Source organism: Miniopterus schreibersii, assembly GCF_964146895.1.
Source record: "Miniopterus schreibersii genome assembly, chromosome: 4".
Taxonomy (NCBI): domain Eukaryota; kingdom Metazoa; phylum Chordata; class Mammalia; order Chiroptera; family Miniopteridae; genus Miniopterus; species Miniopterus schreibersii.
Genome location: NC_138105.1, coordinates 95391602 through 95405449, shown reverse-complemented (window position 1 = coordinate 95405449; position 13848 = coordinate 95391602). Strand labels below are relative to the sequence as shown.

The 13848-nt window shown below is 53.6% G+C and overlaps 2 protein-coding genes across 3 annotated transcripts in view; one reads left to right on the top strand and one right to left on the bottom strand.

Moving 5' to 3' along the window:
• Positions 1 to 13848, bottom strand: part of KCNIP1 (potassium voltage-gated channel interacting protein 1) — a 240125-nt gene that overhangs the window by 211013 nt on the left and 15264 nt on the right. The window lies entirely within an intron of this gene.
• On the top strand, positions 2987 to 12807 carry KCNMB1 (potassium calcium-activated channel subfamily M regulatory beta subunit 1). 2 transcript variants are annotated; one of them, XM_081135267.1, is made up of 4 exons: positions 2987 to 3088; positions 5475 to 5632; positions 7052 to 7223; positions 12040 to 12799. In XM_081135267.1, exons 2-4 carry the CDS (start codon positions 5499 to 5501, stop codon positions 12307 to 12309), a joined length of 576 nt encoding a protein of 191 aa, XP_080991393.1. In that variant the 5' UTR covers positions 2987 to 3088; positions 5475 to 5498; the 3' UTR covers positions 12310 to 12799. The 2 variants fall into 2 exon arrangements, with proteins under 2 accessions (XP_080991393.1, XP_080991392.1); XM_081135266.1 differs by lacking the exon at positions 2987 to 3088 and adding an exon at positions 3207 to 3366 and having other exon boundaries at positions 12040 to 12807.

Below are 13848 nucleotides of genomic sequence, written 5' to 3'. Positions count from 1 at the left end.
TTATACTTTGTCTTCTCAACTCTATGAACCACCTTTCATTGTGATTTCCTCTGCCCTTTATTACTCTCTCTCCCTTAAATATATCTTTTTATTTTTTTCCACTGTGTCCGTTTTGCAGTTTAAAAAAATCCATCCTTCCTTCCCCCCAGGGAAGAGGCCACACCTGACCCCCCTCAGCACACTGACATATTCCGAGCCTCGCACAGTAGGTCCTCAGGTGTTTGTGAATGACTGAGGGCCACTCGCTCCCACTCCCCGTGGCACTCAGCCACCGAAACAGCCTCAGCAGGGCTCAGGACACAGTTGCCAATTTGATTTATGGGACTTATTATCCCAAGTGGCGGCAGAGAATAGGTATTGATTCAAAGGGGTTTAAATAAATAAGTGGGTGCACAATCCAGAAAGGGCTGTGGACTGAGGAGAGGGGGTTTGTCAAGCAGCTGAAGCAGATATCAGAAAGGAACTCAGGCCCTCTCGGGAACCTCGGGAGGGGAGTCAGGGGGGACAGGGATGGGCGGTGGAGTCAGCAAGCTCAGGGTCACATCCAGGCCCCATCACATCACTTGTCAGGAGAGTGACCTTGGGCAAATAGCAGAAACAAGACAACCTCTTGTGAGGATGCTGAGGAGCGAATGTGCTTGTATTTGTATTTGTATTTGTGTGTGTGTGTGTGTGTGTGTGTGTGCACATGTATGTGCACACATGAGTATGCTGGGAGAGAAAGCAGAGCGGATGGCTGGTTTCTGCTCCTTGACGTCTGAGGCCTCAGTGTGGGGACTGAAAATCTGCAGGCTCCCCCCCTCACGGGTCTGGTGGGAGAGGCTGGTTGTGGGCTGATCGCTGAGCTGGGGCCATTTGCTGGAACACCTACATGTAGCCTTTCGGCTTCTTCACAGTACAGGCTGGCTGCAAGGGAAGTGCCCCGGGGGAGAGTGCCCAGTGGAAGCTGCCCATTTATGACTTAGCCTCGGAAATCACCGTGTCACATCCACCACCTTCCCTTGGCAAGGCAGTTACCAAGCTCTGCCCAGGCTTAGAGGGACAGCATTCAGATGCCCCCTCGTGATGGAGGACGGTTGCTGTCACATTGAGAGAAGAGCACATGGGATGGGATGCCTGTTGGCATGGCCATCTTTGGAAAATACAATCTGCCCCCCTGTGATCTCTCTCTTATTCCTCTAACAGCACCGTGGGTCTAGGTATAATTATCTCTATTCTAGAGGTGGACAAACTGAGGCTCACAGTTGCCAAGTAACTTGCCTTGGGCAATTTAATTGACCACTCTGAGCTTCAGTTACCCACTCTATAAAATGGGTAGAAAAATCTCTTCCTGAATGGATTACTGTGAGCCTGTGGTACTTATGCCCTTACAGGACTGCTGGAGGACTGAAGTCGGGGAAGCTGTTCTGTGAACTCGAACACCCCTTGTTAATGCAAAGCACCGATCTTTATTGTTGTAGCGTCATTATTTCCTTGCCCTCCACCTATAGCCACCTGTCACACACAGCCCCAAACCAGCTAGGAAGCCGGTTTTCATCCACAAGACTTCCAAAGCAAGGCTTGTCGAAGCATCTGCCCGAGCTAACTTCTTTGCAGCAGAAGAGCTCGTCTCCCCGTCCTCCCTCCCTGCCAAGAGGAGAGGTACCTCAGGAAGAATGCTAATGTTTGTTTATAAATTCCAAGCGTGTAACCCTTACAAACTCATTCAGCTGATCAGGAGCAAGCAGCCCTTCGGTCGTACTTAACCCCGGCCTCTGCTGCCCTGTGCCTCTCTGGCTGGAGGGGCAGGAGGAAGTCTGGCTGTGTGCATGAGTCTGTGGGCCCCAGGAGGACTCTTCTGGCTCCTGAGTGGACCAGAACCATCCTTGGAAAACCACTCCTTGGGGGTCATTCCAGGCCCCGTGTCCCTCATTGTCAATCCACCTGCACGGTCTAAGGCCTTAAGAGACCTCTTTGCTGTGATGTCTGTTAAACGGACAATTTACTCTCCTGTTAACGTGATTCAGTTAGTAAAGGAGAAAGGGAAGGGACTTACTCGGGAGAGTGTCATCTCACGGCCCGCTGCGCCGGCTGCCTCACGGTGGCCGGCCGGCAGGAGCGAGGGAGGAGGCTGGGCTCCTTCAGCAGGCACGCTGGGCTCAGCCACCTCCGAGGACCGGGTCAGGTGGCAGGTGACTGTATGACAGAGGTGCGCTTTGATGTCTCAGAGCAGAACCGGGCTCAGCAGGGACAGCCTGGCTTCGCAGTCTGGAAGAGACGGTCTTGAACCTGACTCTGGCTCTTAGGGCAGGGTCCCCATGAACCTGTTACTTAAGCGCCTGAGGCTCAGATTCAGCTCCTTTAACTCACTCTGTGTAAAGCGAGGACAGAGACATCATGTCTGACAGCTAGGAGAGGCCCAAAGTATCGGGTTTGTTTTTCTCTGATTTTTAATCCTTACGGCAACCACTTTACAGGCGAGGACACAGGGAGAGATCTAGAAGCATGTTTTGCCCGCAAATGCTGGTGCTCACTCGCCTTAACGGTGAGCACAAACCTCTGTCGCGACTCCGAACCACACTCTGACAGCCTCTGGGAGGCCACCTGACACCAGGCGATTCCCGCACCTGGCTGGCTAGAGGCAGCTGTGCAGCTAAGACTATCCCCTGCTTCTGCCTGGTTGGTCTTAAATAAAATATGTTTCTTTCGCCCTGCCCCAAATCTGCACCATCTAATCCTCATCACTAGCCTGAACAAAACAGGTTTCAAAAATCCCAAAAGCACAGATGAAAAAATAGAGACTCAGAGTGGTGCCATGACTTGCCCAGGGCCACACAGCATGCACGTGCCAAAGGCAGGAGGGTTTGGCTGCTCCTGTGGGGATATGCCAGCCTCCCAGTGGCTGACGAGTGCTCCCCCCTCTCCAGCTTCAACTCCTCCTTCCCCCATGTCAAAAAAAGAAACCATTTTCCGTTCCTGGTATCTCTGCCAGCTCAGAGAGACCAACAGGAGAAGTGTTTCTAAATACACAGGATGGTCTTTCCCGGCTTCCAGTTTTGCTCTGTGTGGCTGTTTGAAACCTGTTTCCCAGGAGACTCTGGAAATGCAGGTGCAGGGGCCTGGGTAGCAGATGCCACCCTCTGTCTTCCTCTGGGCTGGGTACCTGCTCTGAGTTTGTGCCCTGGGGCTGTGTGCTCAGACTTGACCATGTTTGGGCATGGAGGCTTATGCCAGATGGGGACCAAAGGCCGCTTCCCTGGAAACAGAGACGGGCTGGGAGCCCAAGCTTCCTGCTGGAGCTCAGGAGGCCTCTTTTGGGGTGGGGGCTGGGGGCCGGGCAGATAGAAAGTGTCTGCCTGCTGAAGACTCCAGGGCACCCAGGAGACTGTGAGTACTGTACCCAGAGCACTTGGGACTTGGTTTCTCCAAAGCCTAGGCTGGAGGGGAGAGGGGAAAGCTTCAGGAGGGAGGCTCACCATGGGAACTCCTTCCCAGAGGGGCTGTGCACCAGGGTTCTGGGCTCCGGAGGGGCTGACGTTGGTGTCATTGGGGACCAAACCACTGGCATCTGGTGACCAGCTGGGAGGTGGGGGTTCTGTGGCCCAGTCACTCTATTAACTCAGAGCCCTGGCCCTCGGGTCACAGCCGCCAGAGCAGCAAGAGGGCTGCAGCCCAGAGATGAGCCCAGGAAAACATACTCCCCTGTGACACTGTAATCTGTTAGAATATAGGGGAACCCCACTTCTCAGTGCCCTAAATGAGGGAGGAAAACTTGTTATTGGGTGTCATCCCTGTCAGTCATCTTGGAGGCAGTGACGGGTTATATTCTTGGCGCCTGATCCAGGGCTCTTCTCTTTAGACAGTGGAGGAAGAAGACAGCAGAGGTAGGGGGAGATGAGGGAAAGGATCTCTGGGGATCCTTGAAACAGTCAATACATAGGAGGGAAGCCTAAGTAGAAAATAAAGCACTTTGCTGAAAAATTCCTGTGGACCTATGTCTCTCTCCTGGACACTCGCTAATTTCGAATTTATAAAAAATAATGTGTTTATTACTTTAGGGACGTGGCAGGGAAAAGACAATTCTTCCTGATACCTGGCCAAAACTTTCCCTAAAGCACGAGATTACAGAGAGAGGGGCCCATGGCCCTGGTACCTGGTATCTTTGGCAGAAATGAACTATGGTTACCTTAATCAAACAAAACAAGTGTGCTAGTAGAACTCTGTGCAAGTAGATTTCTGTAGTTTGTGGTCATTTGTGAAGGCAGCAATAGGAAACTGATACAGCAGATAAACGAGCATAGCGAGCATAGCGGCGGGACATCCGAGACCTTACTCCCAGGAACCTTTGGGTAATGGGCAACTCACAGAACAGATGGGAAACCCCCACACGGGACAGAAGCCGGGCAGCTGTGTGGCTCCAGGTGTCTTACGGGTGATGAGTTGCCCCTGGGGGGTACAGTGCCCCAACAGCAGGGGGGGCGGGCCTCTGCGCGCTGGGTGAGGTGACCCCAGGAGGAGGAAAGAGGAAGGCTGCCAGCTACTTCCCAAGGTCTGCTTCGACCCGCGGGGCTCGGGCCCCCTGATGAGAGCAGCTGCTGAGGCCACCAGTGCCTCTGCCTTCACTTGGAGAGCGAGGTGGCCCTCAGAGGACCCTGTGTGGGAACCTCCAGCCAGCCCAGGGCCTGAGGCTGCCTGCTGGGGTCCTCCGCCTGCTGCCCCTGGCCGAGCTGGCAGCACTGTGGCTCCCCAGGTCTCTCTGGGACAGGTATCCTGGCAGTAAGTTCTCGGATGTCCTGCCTCTATGCTCCCTGAATTAGTTTATCTGCTGTGTCAGTTTCCTCCTGCTGCTTTCACAAATGACCACAAACAACAGAAATCTACTTGCACAGAATTCTGGAGGCCAGAAGCCCCAAATCAGCAAGATGCTGGCGGGGCTGTAATCACGGCGTCAGCAGGGCTGCACTCCCTCCAGAGGCGGGGGGGACAATCCATGTTCCCTGCCTCCTCTGGCTTCTGGAGACCGCCTACAATCCCTGGCCTGTGGTGGCATCACTCCAGTCTCTGCCTCCCTGGCCATATTACCTTCCCCTCTTCCGTGTCTCATCTCCGTTTGCCTCCTTCTTGTAAGGACATTTAGGGTTTACACGGATAATTCAGGATAATCTCCCATCTCAAGATTTTTAAAGCCTTTGCCATGTCAGTAACAGTCACGGATTCCAAGGCTAAGAATATGGGCATCTTGGGGGCCATTAGTGAGCCTTGGATAAGCCACTTTGGCTCTCAGAGCCTCAGATCCTTCATCTGTAAAGTGGGGGTGATAATACTCCCCCCTCAGAGCTGGCAGGAGGCTTACACGGGGCCCGAAGAGCCCTCTGAAGTTGTAAAGCTCCATATAAATATAGGGGTGATATTAATATTTGAGTACCCTCCCCTCCCTTCGGTGGATTAATTGTCACCTGAGCTGATCTCATGTCTGTGTGACTCTGTGGCCCTAGAAATGACTGCTGTCCTGGGCAGACATGGGGAAGAAGCTGGTGATGGCCCAGAAGCGGGGAGAGACTCGAGCCCTCTGCCTGGGAGCGGCCATGGTGGTGTGTGCTGTCATTGCCTACTATGTCCTGGGCACGACCATGCTGCCCCTCTACCAGAAAAGGTACCCGACCCTCCTGGCCCGGCCCCATCCTCCAGCCTCTCCCCTAAGGGTCTGGTCTGCGAGGAACCCCAGACTTCTTCCTACCCTTCCCCTGGGCCCTCACACCAGGCAGGAAGCTCTGGACAATCCTCATTCTTAGAGTCAAGGATTCAAGTGCAGGGAGGGTAGGCCCGACTGGGCCCTGATGGTCTGGAATTCTGGGACTTGCAGGTAACAGACACACAGGCTCTTTCCACGAGAAACACCAAAGGATCAGAGCAAATGCTGCAGTGTGGGTTTGATCCCGGGAGGAACCAGAGAGTCACAGAATCTTGTAGCCCATCTGCACAGTTTCACTCTACCTCTGAAAACTCCTGGTCAATGGGCATCTAGCCTTTTGTTGAATATCTGTCTCAAGTGATGGGGAGCTCACTACCTCGCTGTGAACACCTACTTTTTGATAAATAGGAAGTGTCCACATTGAGCCAAAATCTGATTCCCTAGAGCTCAGCTCTAGAATCTCAGAGAATGTCCCCAGCCCTTGCTCCCTGATCTGTCAACCACCGGAGCTTTTGAAGGGAGAGCTGTGAAGTTCCTGATTTGTGCTCTATTTGGAGCAAACACACAGAGTTCTCCCAGCCTGGTTGCAGGCTGTCTCAGACCCTCGCCTCCGGGCACGGTCCAGCCCTGCCAGCCCCTGGCCTGACAAATGGGAGATGAGTCACATTGATTTGCTGCTGAGGTGTTGATAAGTCTCTATCCTCCCCGGGGTGGGCTCCTTCCTCCCTTTTTACTACACTGGAGTGATTCCAGGCTGGACCCAACCCGAGAGGCTCCGCTCAGAGCAGCCGCGTGCCTCCAACATGTCACCTCCGGGTTAAGCGCCATCCCCACCGTCCTTCCCACCCCAGCACAAACCAAACCCTCCATCACCTATGCTTTTTAGGGGAAAGGGTACAGATTCTGAAGCCACCCAGACCTAACCTCAGGTCCTGTGTGGCCTTGGAAAAGTCATCTGACCTTTCTGAGCTTCGCTTCCACTCTCTGTGAGATGAAGGTGGTGTGGATCCTGGGTCTGGGGCCTGGCTGCTCATCAGAATCACGGCAGGTCTTTTAAAATACACCAGGGCCTGGGCCTCATCCACCTCAGACATTCTGATTCACTTGTTCTGGGGTGTGGCTTGGATGTGGGAATCTTTTAAGTTGCCCAGGCTTTGGGGAACCACTATGTGGAAGATGCCCATGAGGCCATCAGCACTGACGTTCTGATTCTGCTTCCTCCCCTGGGCCCTGGGACCCTGGGGCAATGCTCCTTTACTGCTGGATGCTCACATTATGACAAGGGTCCCAGCCGTGGGTCTCTCGTAGGGGTTCCGACAGGGTGTTTTGTGCCACCCTGGTTCTGAAATGTGTACGTGTGTGTGTGTGTGATCTCTCTAGCGTGTGGACTCAGGAATCCACGTGCCAACTGATTGAGACTAACATCAGGGACCAGGAGGAGCTGGAGGGCAAGAAGGTGGCCCAGTACCCGTGCCTGTGGGTCAACGTGTCCGCCGTGGGCCGCTGGGCGGTGCTGTACCACACGGAGGACACTTGGGATCAGAACCAGCAGGTACTAATGGGGGGGATGGGAACATGTCCCCTGATCCATGGCAAGTGTGTGGGCCTGTCCCTAACTGGCTCCCTATCTCCTGTCTGGAGAGTGGACATTGAGAAAGATGAGCCCCTCGACCAGGGGCTGGAGCTGGCATGAGGCCCAGCCAGACCTAGCTCTTCTTTGCTGGAGTCACACAGACCTTGGTCTGAATCCCTGCTTTGCTACTAACTGGCTGTGACCCGGGGCGGCTGACTTAACCCTTCTGTGCCTCATTTTCCTCCTTTGCTGAATGCTCTTATGAAGTCAGAGACTGCACAGAATGTGCCAGGCTCCTCGTCGGGTGGATAGCGCGCTCTCATAAAGAAGTGAGTGAAGTGAGAGGCCAGGCCCAGAGCTGGCCCCACCGAGGGAAACCCCTGTGAATCCTCCAGCCCAGGAAGCCAGGGGTCCAGGACCGGAGCAAAGGCAACACCCGGGATGTTTTCTCACCACTGCCTCCCAACATCCCTCCCGCCCCAACCCAGCACCGTGGCCCTCCCCGAGGGAAATGCCAGTTGGCCGGTGCTCAATTGCTCACCCGCTCGCTCTCTCACTCAGCAGCCACTGAGCACGTCCTGCGTCAGGGGCTGTGGGCTCAGGGGGAGAAGGTTCACTTGGAAATAATACCTGGTGGGGAGGGAGCGGTGCCTTAGAGAGGAATGGGGAAAGCTGTAGGATTAGGGAGGGAGGGATGTTTCCCAGTCAACAGTGAGGCAGGCAGGCGAGGGTATCGGGCATTTGGGTTAAGCTTTTAGATATCAGACACGTGGGGCACACATCCCGAGGGCAGGGCCCAGAGCAAGGCTGGGAGGGAGGGCTGGGGACACAGGGACTGATCCCAAGACCTGTGGAGACACTGACGCGTGATGGAGTACAGAGGGGAAGGGCTGCAGAAGGGAGTGAAGGTGTGTTCCCAGGGGACCCCGACTCTACCAAAGTGTGGAATGAAAATGGGGTGTGTGCGTGTGTGTCTGTGTGTGGTTGTGCTTTGTTTTTTGAGAGAGGCAAAGCTTTAATGAAGAGAGCTACATGTTATAAATATTAGTTCCCATATTTAAAAAAAAAATTACAGAAAACACTCTACTGAAATTGTTTTGATTAAAAGACCGCTTTTAAGGATGCCCGAGAGAGAGCGCAAGTACAACACCGCAGAAGAGAAGGGGACATGGAATTCAGGCACAAGACACGAACAAGGCCCACATAGGGAAGCAGAGGGAGCAACCACTTCACAAAGAATAGAGTTAGGCATTTATATTCAATCAGGATTCTTGTTTAAGCTTAAAAAGTCCAGTAAGGAAGGGAATTGGGGGAAGGGCTAAGCTTACCTACAATCACCACTTTATCAAAACGCACTGGTTCAGCCACATGACAAGTGGAGGTTGATCCTGTCTAAGGAGTAGGTCCAGGGCAATCGGGTCTCAGTGCTGATGCCACAGCCAGCTAAAGAGTTTTTAAAGGAACTCCGATCCCTCCTCAACCTGGGCTCACCACAGATGGAATCCCTTTGCATCTGCATCAGAAGGAACAATTCTCCCCAAATAGTGCTCATGGGGCTGCTTTTCCCAGGGGGTGTGGGTTGTAAGTGACTCCTGACCCAGTCCACCATTTCTGAGGAGAAGGTTCCATTGATTACCGAGGACTTAAATGCAAGAAAACCCTAAAGAAGGGTAATATTGATGACATCGTGGCACTGTGCAAGCTGCGTGCCTGTCACCTCTGCCAGAGATTAGCAAACTATGGAATTAAAATGTGATCAGGCAAGCTGGGGCTCCTCAACCCTGGCTGCACTTGAGAACCCCCCCAGGGGACTTAACAAAACCAGGCTCCCACACCTGACCAACGGATGCAGAGTCTGGGCTTTCCAGGTGGTTCTAAGGTTGAGAATTACTGCTGTGAGCAACTTGGAGTCTTTACAGGGCTTGGAGTCCTGGGAGCATGATCAGAGAGGAGCAGGGGAGTGTGTCATCCAGTGACTGGGCAGAGGGGCAGGGCCACAGCAAATACCCAGGGTGAAGATTGGACCTGAAGCAGGTGGATGCTGACAGTCAGACTTTGGTGGCTGATGGGATGGGAAGGGGGAGGGTGTCTGGGGGGACAGTGGGATCATTGACAGTGCTGGGGGTCATGGGGAAGTGGGTCTGGACAGTGCAAGGTGGCCTGACCTGTTCTGTTATCACTACAATGACTCAATCCCAGCAGATGGAGGAAGAGCCTCCACACCCTCTGAATCAGCTCCCACCAGGACCCCACCTCTTCCTGGCATTCAGTGGCCCTGATTTATCCCAAGGAGGAAGAAGCACATTTTCAAAGACAGGCAGACCTGATCACTGGTGCCACAGGGATTAGGAGCAGGCTGGCTTGCAGGATGCCTCCCTGATGCTACAGTTGCCAGCTCAGAGGGACAAGAGGCCACTGTCTCCTGAGATGAGCTGTCAGCAGTATGTCTGGCCCTGGAGGGACAGCCCGGGCTGGCAGCCATCCGCTGTTCTATCTTCTCTCCCATGGTACCCAGGCATCACCAGGAGCAGTGCTAATGGGAGGCTGCTGTGCGGGTTGTGAGTAGAAGTACCTCCGTTGTTTTGCCACTCAGCTGGGTCAATGGGCTAGCTGCCTCCCTACTTTGTTCAGATCTGGGGTGCAGGGGGCCAGTGCTGCAGGCCAGCTGGGTGTTGTGTGAAAGGCCCCTCTTTTTTAACTTAAAATTTTTATTTATTTATTTTTTAAATATGTTTGTATTGATTTCAGAGAGAGGCAGGGGGAGGGAGAGAGAGATAGAAATATCAATGATGAGAGAGTCATTGATCAGCTGCCTCCTGCACGCTCCCTACTGGGGATCGAGCCCTCAACCCGGGCATGTGCCCTGACTGGGAATCGAACCATGACCTCCAGGTTAATGGGTCCACACTCAACCACTGAGCCACGCTGGCCAGGCAAGGCTCCACTTTAAGAAGGGAAAGAAGGAGCTAGTGTTGCAATATTGTAGTTAAGTCACAATATTATTTTCGTTAATAATAACAGCATCTCCCATTTATTGAGCATTTTCTATGTGCTAGGCGTCGTGCGAAGTGTTTATGTGCATCATCTCTTCTAATTCCCACGGCAACTAGACTACGCAGACACCCTCACATACCCATTTACAAGGCTCAGAGAAGTTATGGCACTTGCCAAGGTCACACAATTTGGAATTGGTAGTTGAACCCAGGCCTGCCTGGCTCCATAGCCACACCATTGCTCAGAGAGCTAGGTTACCCAAGATCACAGTCAGAAGCACTGGGGAGACTTGGTCTAGGCGCTCTCAGCTCAGGATTCTGAATCCACCTGCTACTGGGATCCTGCAGTGCCCAACAAATCTGAATACCAGATTCCTCAGGAGCCAGCTTATCCCCGGCCTCTGCGGCTCCCTGGCTGGCTGGCTGGCTGGCGACCTACTTCTGGATGCAGCTCCCCCACTTCCCAGGCTGTGAGAGCTATGACGCAACCATCCTCAGTTCTGCTGGACTGAGCACGGTCAGGGCCGGCACCTTTGGGGGCGGGGTCTCATTCAAATCCAGGGAGTAAGTGAGGCCTAGGGAGAAGCTGGCTCAGTAGTTCACACATTTTGATCTTGGACATAACTGCTCTAGTCCAGTGGCCTCAAACTTTTGAATATGAAGGAATCACCTGACTGCTGGGCCCACCCTCCGTGATTCAGAGGGCCAGCCCTCCAAGTGGTCTGCTGGGGATGCTGGGGCAGGGACCACACTTGCAGAACACCTCCCACAGCTAGCACAGAGAGCACCCGAACCTGCTGGCACAGAACAAAGATAGAACCAGGGTTTCTGCTTTGCGCCCCCTCTGCAGAGCTCTCCAGCTGGACCTCATCTGACCAGGCCAGAGGTTCACAAGTCAGTGTGAAAATTAAATGTGTACCGTGTTCCATGTGCACAAAGCTCTTCTAGATGCACCCTCCCTTCCCTTTGCATCCCAGTGTCTACTATTGGCTGGCAGCATCTTTTGTTTGGTCCACACAGGGTTAAACCACAAAGGGTTTTCAATTTGGATTTTTGCCAATCTTTTTAGAATGTGAGAGTTCACATTAAATCTGGTTTTCTGGGTTCTCATGAGATGTTGGAGGCCTGGCTACAGTAGGTCTTCTGGATCCCATGGTGTCCATTGTCCAGTGATGACTGCTGGGCTGGATGCGGCTGGCTGTCTCCATTTCACCAGGTCCCACCGCTCCCCTACAGTTCTCTCTGGCATGAAGGCAAGGTGGCACCTGCCATCTTATTCCCTCACCCATGTCACTCATGGGCATTCCCTGCATGAGCCCTGCAGGTAACTGAGCATGTGACCTCTGCCCTGAATCCAAAGCTGACACTGTCACTCACTGTCTCTCACTGGTCTCCTTAGACAGTTAAGTCTGAAGCCCTTCTTTAATAACACGCTTTGAAAAAGATACTGCTTTGAACCCATTTCAGAGATAAAGCTGTCAAGGCTCGGAGAGAGAGAGAGGGTAAGTGAGTTGTCTAAAGTTCAACAGCAATGGAAGCAGAGCCAGGACTCCAGCCGGGCCCCTGCATCCTGGCGTGTAGCACGTACCCTGAGCAGCTCTCGGGCCACCCTGCTCACAAGAGACACTGTGAAGGGACCCTCTAGGAGCGTGCAGTGCCCAGAACGCCAACTTCAGGCAGTTCTGGCTCCTACCAGGGGCTGCCTCCAAAGCTGGTGTTTCTTACTCCTGCCCAGCCACAGTCTCCAGGCCCTGAGACACAGGGACTCCCAACCCCATGGGATCCCTCGCTTCTCCCCACAGTGCTCCTACATCCCAGGCAGCCTGGACAACTACCAGATGGCCCGGGCCGATGTGGAGAAAGTCAGAGACAATTTCCACAAGCACCAGGTGTTCTACTGCTTCTCGGCCACGCGCGAGAACGAGACCAGGGTCCTGTACCGGCGCCTCTACGGACCGCAGACCTTGCTCTTCTCTCTCTTCTGGCCGACCTTCCTGCTCACCGGGGGCCTCCTCATCATCGCCATGGTCAAGGTCAACCAGTCCCTCTCCATCCTGGCGGCCCAGAAGTAGACCCATCTATGCCACAACACTGCTCAGGTCACAGGGGACTGGGGGGACCCTGGGCTGTGCCCCATTCGTGTATCCACGCCTCTTCCCACTACCTTCCCACTCCCCCTCCAATCCACCCTGTCCACTGCATGCATGGCCTTTGCTAAGCTCATCTCCAGAATGTACAGCGGCTCCCTAGTGCCTCGGACAGCACAGGCCAGCCAGTGACAGCTCTCCATTACCCGTCCCCACCCACTGACTCCACCCGCCACCCCACAGATGACGAAGTCTCACCTCCGCCTGTGTGCTCGCTGTGGACTCAAAGGCCTGCCCGTCCTGGCCGAGAAGCTGTGAATTTCATAACGAAACAGCGGCGCCAGTGTATAGAGCACAAGTAGAATACCTCCTGCTTTTAGGACACTAAGTGCCTTATTTCCTTTTATTCCAACATTAGCAGATATATTAAAATAATCAGACTATAAGGAAATATACTAAAATACATCAAAATACTAATAGTGGGATGGTGGTTAGTTTTAATTTTCTTCCTCATCAGCCTTTTTATTTTCGGTACTTTTCTACACATTCAACAACAGGAAGGTTTGGTTTTGTGGTGTTTGTTTTTCATCAGAAAAGCAAGAATAGACGGCGTTTTGGGAAAAGTTTGAGAGGGTGAGCCCCGGTCACCAAGCAGGTGAAGGGGCGGAGACGGGGTTGGGCTCCCATCAGAGGAGGCTTCTGAGAAGGGGTGAGCTTAAGAGCCCTCTGTGGAGGGGAGGTAGCCACACAGGTGGGGGTTTACACTGTGGGTAAGTACAGGGGCACTGGCCCTGCTGGGGGACCCTCTGCAGCTGACAAAGGCAGAACTGGAGGCAGCCGCCATCTCTACCATGCCTACTCCAAGAGGCTTTCTGAGCGAGAGCAGCGGTCCTCAAAGTGCGGCCCCTGGACGAGCCGTGTCAGCATTCGGTGGAGACTGGGAGATGCGCATTCTCGGGCCCCCCAGCCCCACCCAGTCAGAACCCCAAGGGGGTGTGTGTGGTGGCACCGGGTGGGGTCAGAGCAGGGGCTGCAGGGGGCTCTGATATGTGCTCAAGCATGGGAACCAGGGCCCTGTGCTCGTGCTGCCGGGAATGGGTGACTCCTGGGCAGGGCAAGTCCTGAGCTGAATGCAGGGTCAGGCCGGTGTCCTTGAAGTTGCTGCTGGAGCTGGGATTCCAGACACAGCCCTGGGTGTGAGTCATGTCTCTGCCTCTGCCAGGTTTCACCTCTCTGATTCTCAGCTGCTTTGTCTATAAGAGACAGGCTCCTCCCTCTGGGTAACTGAGAAGGCTGAATTAGGAGCTGGCACATAGTAGGTGGCCAGGAAGGAGGCTATTGTTAATAACGATGGGTAATGAATACTCAGAAGCTTCCAGAAGAAATTATACCGACAACGTTAACCAGCATTTTAGGTGCTTGTTTGTTACATGCCAGGCACTGTGCTAAGCAGTGTGTCCTGGAAGAATTCAGTGAGGTGCCGCTGAATCCATCCTAGGAGAGGAGAAATGCAGGCAGGTGGTT

Coding starts and splice junctions, on each gene's coding strand:
- KCNMB1 (XM_081135266.1), top strand. CDS start 5,499: ATGGGGAAGAAGCTGGTGATGGCCCAGAAGCGGGGAGAGACTCGAGCC. Junction 5,633..7,051: donor CTGCCCCTCTACCAGAAAAG/GTACCCGACCCT, acceptor TGATCTCTCTAG/CGTGTGGACTCAGGAATCCA. Junction 7,224..12,039: donor CTTGGGATCAGAACCAGCAG/GTACTAATGGGG, acceptor TTCTCCCCACAG/TGCTCCTACATCCCAGGCAG.